Here is a 10,492-nt window from a genome sequence, read left to right as displayed (position 1 = left end):
CAAGTTCATTTTCCCTGTATATGTCAAGATAGTTTTGTTTGGATAATTATCTTGAGGCAATTATTTCAAGATAATTATCCTGAGAAAATGATCTTGAGATCATTAGCTTTGGAGCCAATTTAAGTCTTTCTGTATGTATGTTGAGATAGTTATCCTAAGGATAATTTTCCTGAGAAAATTATCTCAAGATAATTCAATTGAGGGGAGAAAATCAGTTCATGTTGCAGGCAAAAGGCTCTTTTTACCTATTGTAGAAAAACCTGTCAACCCCCCCCACACACACACACGTCCTTTCGGGGGCTCTGTTTTAAAAGGCTCCTGTTACACATGCAGGCTTTCAGCATCTACATTTACTCTCACCAGTCAGATGAATCAAGAGCTCCACACAATTTCCAACCCCACCATAAGCTGAAAAGTCACTGAGGGGTTTTCTTTATACTAAAGCAATTAGGACATCAAAATATTCCTCCACCTGTTTCTCTGTCTGAAGATGTAAATGGAGCAGCATAACCTCTGACTATTTTCCTTTGAATGAGCTTTTAAGCAGCTCAAGCCAACTTAGTCACCGCTGTGTTCTTTCAAATTTCAGAGAGAATAATAAAAGGATGTAAAAAGAGTCTATGCCCCTTCGTGTACTCGTGTTCCCAGAGTGCACCTGTGCCACAGCATCCCGTATCTGTCCGCTCACCTGAGGATACGCCCACCTGAGCGGCGCTGCCTCTTAGTCAAGCCCCGCCCCCTTCTCTAAGTTCTGTGACGCCGCCACTGATGGAAAGCTAGATTCAGCGCACTGAACCGATTCTTTTCTCTGTCCATTTTAATGAATCAAATAGCCGACACACCGGACAACTGACTCATGAACACAACAGAAAAGAGAGAGAGAGAGACAGCTGCGGAAAGCAGCACATTCAGGTTACTCAGTGTCATTAATGTGGTACTGCAGTATTTTATTTTTATTTTATGATGTAAGTTGAATTGATTTAGCTACATTAGTTTTATTAAAATATTGCATATGTTCACATTTTTAAAAAATGGTTCTTCAGTGGTTCTTTGGTAAAGGCAATGGCTCTAGTTAGAACCATGAGCTCTGCATAGAAACATTTCATGATGAGGTGATTGTTAACATTGATGGAGAATGTGTTGTATGTGGTTACCTATAGAATCCTTTGCAAATGGTTCTCTATACAACTTATTCTCTATCTGAAGAACCACAGCTATCACCACGCTATCACCACTGCTCTCCACACAGCACTCACACACCTGGAGCACCAGGGGAGCTATGTGAGGATGCTCTTCGTAAACTTCAGCTCAGCTTTTAACACAGTCATCTCCCACAAATGGTGACCAAACTCACAGACTTCGGACTTTCACAACCCACCTGCCTCTGGATCAGAGACTTTCTGACCGACCACACCCAGTCTGTAAGATTGGGTCTCCATCATTCCTCCACTCTCAAACTCAGCACCGGAGCACCACAGGGGTGCATCCTTAGCCTGCTTGTCTATGCTCTGTACACCTATGACTGTGTCCCCACCTACTCCTCCAACACCATAGTAAGGTTTGCGGATGACACGACAGTGGTTGGACTTATCTCCGGAGGAGCCAACATCCTGAAGGACACATTTCACCCGGGACATCATCTGTTCGATCTGCTGCCCTCTGGTAAACACTTTAGGTCCATTCCATCCCGGACAAACAGACTTAAAAACAGTTATTACCCCAGAGCCGTACGGAAACTGAACAGACCCACACACTGACAAGGACTTTCTATAGAACACTGCGCAGTAGAACCAACTGAACACCACTACAACTCTTTACTGGCATTGACTTCATAGGACACTTTACACTGTTCCACTGTTCCACTCCACCTCTGTTCTATTTATTATTAATTTGTTCTCAAGAGTCCAATCTGTATCTGTATTCTTTCTGTGCAATAATTCTTAGATGTGCAATATTATATAACTCTATAAGCTGTCCAAGGAATGTGCAACTAAACTGCTACCTCACCTGTCTACTGTCTATTGACTGTTTTAGAATATATAGTTTTATAGTCCTTTTTCTTTATATTTAAGATTTTTGATACTTTTTTGTCCTTAAATCTGCACTTTATATATTTTAGCCTTATGTTTAAATTGTTTTGTATGTAGAAAGTGCCGTTGGATTGCTGCTCAATTTCGTTGTACACTGTGCAATGACAATAAACGCATCTTATCTTATCTCATCTTATCTTATCTTAAGAACCATTTTACTATGAAAAGAACCATTTAAGCAGAAAATTGTTCTATATAGGCATTGCCTTTACCAAAAAAACTTTGAAGAACCATCTTTTTAAGAATGTATGTGCAAAAGTGTATCCTCTGTTCTCCGTGAGGTGTTTATAATCGCGCGTAGCACCAATTGCAACTGTGAATAATGTGACATGGTTGAAGTTTCGCATTATTTACATCGAAATATTTTACTTTTGTTGGATACGTTGATTAATTAAAACATTGTGATTGACGGGGGGGGGGGGGGGGGCGTGACTATACGGCCCTCCAAAAACGTTCGACTCAGTCGCACTTGTGAATCTATTCAACTGATTTGTTGGATGGAATCGATTCAAATGAACGATTCGTTCACGAGTAGGCACATCGCAAAGTTTAATCTTCTCGCGCGCTGCTATCTTTAGAGCGACGACGGCGGCTTAAGAGCAGGAGGAACACAGAAACCGGACCTATCGACGAAAAGCTCGACGAAAAAGTCGTCCGTCTGGCTGTGAGGCGATGGGGAAATGAACGGTTGTCTTTGGCTCTCTTCACCGCTAGAAGCGTGACTCGAGGATGCTGCTTCCCCGCCGAGGCGGAGGGCTGCCCGGGGCCTGGCGCCTGCCCGGGCTGCTCTTCTGCCTCGCTCTCGCTGCTGTTAGTGCTAGCGTGCCAGGTGAGAGCAGCATTTGTTCCTTATCGCAGAGGGAGAAACGACACGTTTAACGTTAGTTAACTGCTTTAGTTGTTGTTATTTTCCCGTTAATAGTGGTGTTAATTGCGGCTTTTTGCTATAATAGTAGCTGGTTCTAACTTAACTCGTTTTTATTACTGTGTAAAACCGATATAGAAAATAAGTTGGTCTGATAATAATAATTTTGGAGACTCTTGGTTGTTTGGTTTGCGTTTTCTAGCATATGTAACGTTGTGCTTGAGACTGAGGTGAACGAAAACATAAGGCCACTTCTTCGCCTAGTGTGAATGTGTTTGTGTTCAGCAGCAGGACGCATTAAACCGAGGTCCGGCTCTGCGAGTGGGCTTGGAAACATGAAGGAGGAAGCCGGTTTGGATTTTTGGACAGGAGCTGTGTTTCCTCTCTCCTGCTGTTTTCACTGCACTTGACTCTAATCATAAGCTAAAATCCTCAGTGAGCTGGAGAAACACAAAACTGCTGTTCGGCTCAACAGCAACTACATTTGGGATGTGGATTGTATTAAAGGAGAATTCCACCAAATTTTAAAGTTTTCTGCGTAATTCAGTCTTTGAGACGTAAACAAAGTCATTGAGTTGTGTGATGTGTGAAATTTTACCAAAGTCAAAACAAAGTTACCAACTTTAATTCCACTGGTATTGATGGGAACCAGGAGTCACAAGGTCTGCAGCACAAACAGCAGTTTATTTTGTTATCCAAAATAACCAGTGAACCTTCACTTTCAAAAAAGGTATATTTTCTTTGGGTACTGTTTTGCCCTCCAGCATCCTGCCTGTACTGTTTCATCTTGGTTATAGTTATAAAATAAATTGTAGGCCAAACCTTTATTCTAAAACTACCCTGAAGCAATGCCCCATAGGTAATGTAGCTTTTAGAGACATTGAACTCATCAGACGTCTAGTTCCTGCCACCACTACTGTGACTTCAGCTACTTTAAGGTGCCCCCACTGCTGACATAGGTGTTCAGTTGTGCATTCACAGCTTATATAATCTCTGTAGAAAAGCATTGCCAATGGACTAGGATGCTTTGAAGCAGCTGGATATGATCCCAAGGCCAAGTGCTGGCTAGAGGAGCATAAAGCCCCTCTGAACTGGACTGTGGAGCAGTGGAACTGTCCAATACATCCAATCATTTGGCCTGAGGTTGTAACGTTTTTGACTTGGAACTAAACATCCAACATCAGTGGCTGACCTCACTAATGTTCTTGTGGCTGAATGCAGTCAGAACCTCACAGCAATGTTCCAAATTCTAAAGCCTTTTCAGAACAGTGGAGGCTGCTACTTCAGCAAGGGGAGGACCAATGTTGCACAAGCTACAACCTTTTGGACATATAATGTAGTTCATTGCAGTGCTTTGTTTAGATTTCTAGGGTTAAGGCCTGATTTTGTATCAGATATTTATTCCTGCTTATTTTGAAGTGGCTAAATCCTGACTTTACGTAACAGTAAGTCAAGCGTATAGAGTTTCAGTTCGCTCCAGTATCTGCAGTGCTTACAGTATTTATCTGTGAGAGAGATTGAGAGATGAGAGTGGGCATTAGGAGTGCAGATAATCCTGAGCTGTTCTGTCTGTCTCTCTGTCTCTCGCTCTCTGTCTCTCTCAGCTTCTGTGATATTTAACAGCTGGACAGTTGCACAATCTCTCCCTCGTCCTCATTTTCTCTCACTCTTGACTTGGGTTCACTGGAAGACCCTCTTCCTTTAGAGCAGAAACACATTCATTCGATCAGTCATTTATTTTCACTCTATTGGACATTTTATAGAACACCCACTGTTTCAGACAAAGGCTGTAACCTCAATATATTCTCAGATATGTATGATGTAGAAACGCATTGTGTGCTGTAGAATCAAAGTTTAGTCAGTTAAACGGGATGAATATGTAGGTTATTAGTTTTTTTTTTTCTCTTCAAGTTACTCATGAAGAGTAAAGGCAAGACAAGCAAAAACTCAAGCCTGTCTAAGTTTGACTACTCATGTGTAAAGTGAAATTGGCTCATTGATGAAGTTCTCATGTTATTTATTTATTTATTTATTTGTTTGTTTGTTGATTAATTTATTTTTAACAGCATAGCTGGTGAGTACTCTAGTCTTCCCATTTTGCAGTGTCTCTGAAGCCTTGGCTCGACAGAGTAAGAATAATAAAATAACGAGTTGTGTTTAATTGGGTTTAGTGCAGCACAGTATGCAAAATGTTGAAAACAAATCGCTGGATTCATAGTTATTGATAGTATTTTTAAATGTGGTGGTACATTGTCTGTTACAACTTATCAGATGTCAGAAAAAATAAATATTGTGACATTGTGTATCACAATCGTCTTGACGTATCATGATATTGTGTTATACATAATATTATTTTTGCGATGTCACCCACCTCTAATTTGACCCTAGATGCTAGGACTTGTAGTTTACCCAGCTGTCTCAGATTGAGGCTATTTGCGATTATTTTGCAACTCAGCTTGGTTTCAGACATGTTTGGTAATATAGGCATGTAGTTGAAACGGTGCTAATTGCTAGTCTCTTAGCCCCCTGAGCCAAAACCACTGCTGCCCTGTTATGTTTTATAAGAGTGGTCTCACTTTTTTGCTGCAGCAGCAAAGCCAGAGACAAAGCACAGCTACAATAACAGAGGTTTAAGTATGCAGGTGGTGAGCAGGCCCTGGGTAATCATGCACACCTGCTTTCAGACAGCTCAGCCAAGCATGTAAGTGCACCAAACTCCCAACAGCACTGAAAGCTTGATTTGTGTGGGGTCCTTTGCTTCTTAAAGCAATGGATTCATTAGACTTTGTTAATTCAGACTGTTTGTCATCTGTATTAGCCTAATTCATGTTTACACTGCACTATTAGCATATTGGTTTGAGCAAATCCAAACTTTGTCATAATGGTAGCCCGAGATGAATGTGAACTTGCTTATAATCGCAATATTTTTGACTATCCAGACTAATTATTATTATTTATTATTATTATTATTATTATTATTATTATTTATTATTATTATTACTACTAGCAGCAATAGTAGTATTAATAATTCTTCTTATAAGTCATATTGTGTCATGTTGTATTGTGACTGGCATGTAAGCTTGTGGCTAGAGTGTTTGCTTGAGGCTAACATATTAGCCTGTGGTGATACCTTTAGACTGAAACTCCTGTTCCTGCTGCTACCACCCAAGTGTGGCTACAGAATTTATCTGCTGAAACTATACTAGTGGTTCAGGGCTTTAAGGTAAATCCCTGTGGTTTGTCCTGCTGCGGTGTTTTGTTTTGATTTGGAAGCTCTGTTAATCCCCTCTGTCACTCGGTGAGGGCTCATTGTCAGCAGCTGGCTGTTGTGGCTTGAAGCGGTAATAAATAAGAGGCACATTGTAACAGTGCGGAATAAACATAGAACTCAAGTGCACCTCAGATCTGTTGACCAGCCTACCTGTAATTTTCAGGAGTGAGAATTTGTCCAGAGTAAAGGATGCCTTTCCTCATAATGCACTTATAGCAAGAGGAGTGCTCTTGTGCACTAGACTAGATTGTAGATGATTGCTGTTGTATTGTTGCGTTGTTCACCAAGGGATGCAATCAAGAAAACAGCAGCTGTGTTGCTGTGGCAACTGTTTTCAGCTCATCCCAGGTGGTCTCAAGGGAATGGAGGGATCTGAGGCCTAACAGATCCTCTATATCACTACTAGAAGTGAGCAGTGTAATTCTGTATCATCGTTGGCATAATAAATGATCTCATTATGTGCTTTTCTGTGTATATAATGTTTTAGCAGTATTTCTAAGAAAGGAACAGCTGGATACATCATATAAAAATGGATTCATACCAATTATAGCGGGCCAATAAACAATTGTTGTAGTGTAGTGGGCACTGCCTCTGACATGCAATACCAGTAAGACTCCCAGTGCTACATTTGCCTACCTCTGTAACATGATTATTAATACATAAATGTAAAAGTAAATCTTATTTGATTAATTTGATATTTCTTCCTGACCCTTACTGAATAGTTTATTTTTACTAGTTATAAATTTGGGGAGGAAAAAACCTGTAAACCCAGTTTTCACAGGGATTTATCTGAAAAGGGAATTCTGGGTTCTTTTACATGTTTGCATAATTCTATCATTGACATGTAAGCAAAGTCATTCAGAGTAGCTTGATGTGAACTGGTTCATTGTAGAGAAACTGACTCTGATTTGGTGATAGGAACCAGGAGTCACAATGTCTAAAAGCACAAATATTGTCTTTTTATTTTTATTTATTGGTACTATTTTGCCTTATAGCACCCTGAATGTGCCTCAACACCATGAGTGGAATTAAAAAATGTAAATTTTAAGCCAAAAACTTATCATAAAACTATAGTAAAACAATGTTTCAGGCATTAGGCAGCATATTTGTAACAATTTCATGTAAAAGCTGTCTGTGATGCAGCTTTTAGACGTCTTTAAATGTCTGGTTCCTGTCACCTCCACTGTGTACGATTTTGACTTGATCATTTTCTCTAGATTGAAGAATGACTTTGTTTACATCTTAACCATTCAATCATGCAGGCATTTTATAATTCCCCTAAATCACACGGTTTATTATTACAGAAATACTGTAATGCTGTAAAGACTTCTTGTTTATGAACCTCAGAAGAAGAAAAAACATAATGTATTAATTTTGACAGGCCTGTGTATTGAATATCATGAAAATGTCAAGTATCTTGATGTTTATAGACTTCACAAAAATAAAGGGAGCACTCAAATAACACATCCTAGATCTGAATGAATGAAATATTCTCATTGAATACTTTGTTCTGTACAAAGTCGAATGTGCTGACAACAAAATCACACAAAAATCATCAATGGAAATCAAATTTATTAACCAATGGAGGCCTGGATTTGGAGTCACACACAAAATTAAAGTGGAAAAACACACTACAGGCTCATCCAACCTTGATGTAATGTCCTTAAAACAAGTCAAAATGAGGCTCTGTGTTGTGTGTGGCCTCCATGTGCCTGTATGACCTCCCTACAACGCCTGGGCATGCTCCTGATGATGTGGCGGATGGTCTCCTGAGGGATCTCCTCCCAGACCTGGACTAAAGCATCCGCCAACTCCTGGACAGTCTGTGGTGCAACGTGGCATTGGTGGATGGAGCGAGACATATGATGTCCCAGATGTGCTCAATCGGATTCAGGTCTGGGGAGCGGGCGGGCCAGTCCATAGCTTCAATGCCTTCATCTTGCAGGAACTGCTGACACACTCCAGCCACATGAGGTCTAGCATTGTCCTGCATTAGGAGGAACCCAGGGCCAAGCGCACCAGCATATGGTCTCACAAGGGGTCTGAGGATCTCATCTCGGTACCTAATGGCAGTCAGGCTACCTCTGGCGAGCACATGGAGGGCTGTGCGGCCCTCCAAAGAAATGCCAACCCACACAATTACTGACCCACTGCCAAACTGTCATGCTGAAGGATGTTGCAGGCAGCAGATCGTTCTCCACGGCGTCTGCAGACTCTGTCACGTCTGTCACATGTGCTCAGTGTGAACCTGCTTTCGTCTGTGAAGAGCACAGGGCGCCAGTGGTGAATTTGCCAATCCTAGTGTTCTCTGGCAAATGCCAAGTGTCCTGCACGGTGTTGGGCTGTGAGCACAACCCCCATCTGTGGACATCGGGCCCTCATACCATCCTCATGGAGTCATTTTGCAGGGGTCTGGCAGTGCTCTTCCTGTTCCTCCTTGCACAAAGGCGGAGGTAGCGGTCCTGCTGCTGGGTTGTTGCCCTACTACGGCCTCCTCCATGACTCCTGGTGTACTGGCCTGTCTCCTGGTAGCGCCTCCAGCCTCTGGACACTACGCTGACAGACACAGCAAACCTTCTTGCCACAGCTCGCATTGATGTGCCATCCTGGATGAGCTGCACTACCTGAGACACTTGTGTGGGTTGTAGAGTCCATCTCATGCTACCATGAGTGTGAAAGCACCACCAACATTCACAAGTGACCAAAACATCAGCCAGAAAGCAGAAAGGTACTGAGAAGTGGTCTGTGGACCTGCAGAACCACTCCTTTATTGAGTGCGTCTTACTAATTGCCAATAATTTCCACCTGTTGTCTATTCCATTTGCACAACAGCATGTGAAATTTATTGTCAGTGTTGCTTCCTAAGTGGACAATTTGATTTCGCAGAAGTTTGATTTACTTGGAGTTATATTGTGTTGTTTAAGTGTTCCTTTTGTTTTATTGAGTAGTGTATATTTGCCTTATTGCCCAACCTAATTCGCTGCTGCTGTTGTGAGTTGTGTTTTAAAGCACAGCTGTTCGTCTGTGCACTCAAGGCAAGCTATGGCTTATCTCTGTAGGAGTGGTCTGTACAACTGCCACGTACCACAGATAAAGCCTGTGGTGTGAGACGAGAGCAGATGTATCTTTATCCGCTCCTCTGCTGCAGTAGCCAGCCTCGCAGCAGCTCCATTCCTTTTTGAAGTATGGTTAATCTTTATAAACACACATTCCAATATAAGCGCTGAAATCCACTCCAAACATTCAGTAATGTTTGGACATTCTACCCTGTCTTACAACCTCGTAGTACACTTACTGCTGACCATTCAGGTCCCTGTAAGTGCGTCTTTTGTAAACATTGACATGGATGACGGGATTTTGTTTTATAGCTTCATTCCATGCTGTTCTATTCATCTTGGAGCACCTGTTACACAAACCTGAGTCATTTCTCATAACTGAGGCATTACGTGGTCTGGTAGTTGTCGTCATTTAAAGGATAATAGAGTTGAAAGGGTTCTTGTATCCTCCAGTCCAGTGTGTCTCTCTCACTAATGAGGGGCTGTCATTGTTGTGTTTGCTACTAAATTAGAGGAAAAGGCTGGCCTAGAGATTTGTGTTTTTTGGTCAGATTTCTTGTAAAGCATTCGATTGTGTGCTATCGTAGAGCCTCTCTAGAACAAAAGCTCTTGGTGGATTGCCTTGCCTTCTGTTTTTTCCTCTTAATTCTTAACAGAACCTTGTATCTTACATGTTAACTTAACAGGAGACAGAAATATTAGTTTAATGTAAATGTAACAAGATTTTATTTCAAGTAAAGTTTATACCATTTCTGTTGATCATTTTACCATAAAATGTTCATACAATGTAAAGGCCAGCAGGCATTATCAGGTGGAGGGGAGAAAAAAGATTAATAATAAATAAATAAAAACAGGAAAAACAGAGTTTTGATATTTGATTATGAAGTGGGCTACCTAACTTACTTAGACATCTTGACCGTTAACTTGGTGAGTTAGGTGATCATTATAGTCTCACTCAATTCAAATACTACTGCTGAATTTAAATATTCAAATGATCCTACAACTGGCCTGCTCCATATCAGCCACTTTGCATAAAACTAAATGGTTGCACTGGAGATCTACAGCTCTAGGCAACACTCCTTTCTATGTCAGTTCTACTGTGCTATTATGCCTCTTCATCACTTAAATATTTCATTAATATAGTATAGCAAAAGACTGGTCTGGGAATAATACCCCTTTTATTGTCTTTGAAAGCATGATGGCAGATGAC

The 10,492-nt window shown here is 41.1% G+C and overlaps 1 protein-coding gene across 2 annotated transcripts in view; it reads left to right on the top strand.

The window, feature by feature from the left end:
* Window positions 1-2,592: 2,592 nt before the first annotated feature.
* The window catches only part of npdc1a (neural proliferation, differentiation and control, 1a), a 32,906-nt gene continuing 25,006 nt past the window's right edge, over window positions 2,593-10,492 (top strand). Inside the window, exon 1 of one of the 2 annotated variants that reach the window (XM_017714506.2) lies at window positions 2,593-2,919. In XM_017714506.2, the coding sequence (XP_017569995.1) occupies window positions 2,820-2,919 (100 nt within the window). In that variant the 5' untranslated portion in view covers window positions 2,593-2,819. The remainder of the gene's footprint in view (window positions 2,920-10,492) is intronic. The other variant, XM_017714512.2, reaches the window with a different exon arrangement.

Source organism: Pygocentrus nattereri, chromosome 16 (assembly GCF_015220715.1).
Source record: "Pygocentrus nattereri isolate fPygNat1 chromosome 16, fPygNat1.pri, whole genome shotgun sequence".
NCBI lineage: Eukaryota > Metazoa > Chordata > Actinopteri > Characiformes > Serrasalmidae > Pygocentrus > Pygocentrus nattereri.
This window is presented reverse-complemented; position numbering and strand designations above follow the sequence as displayed.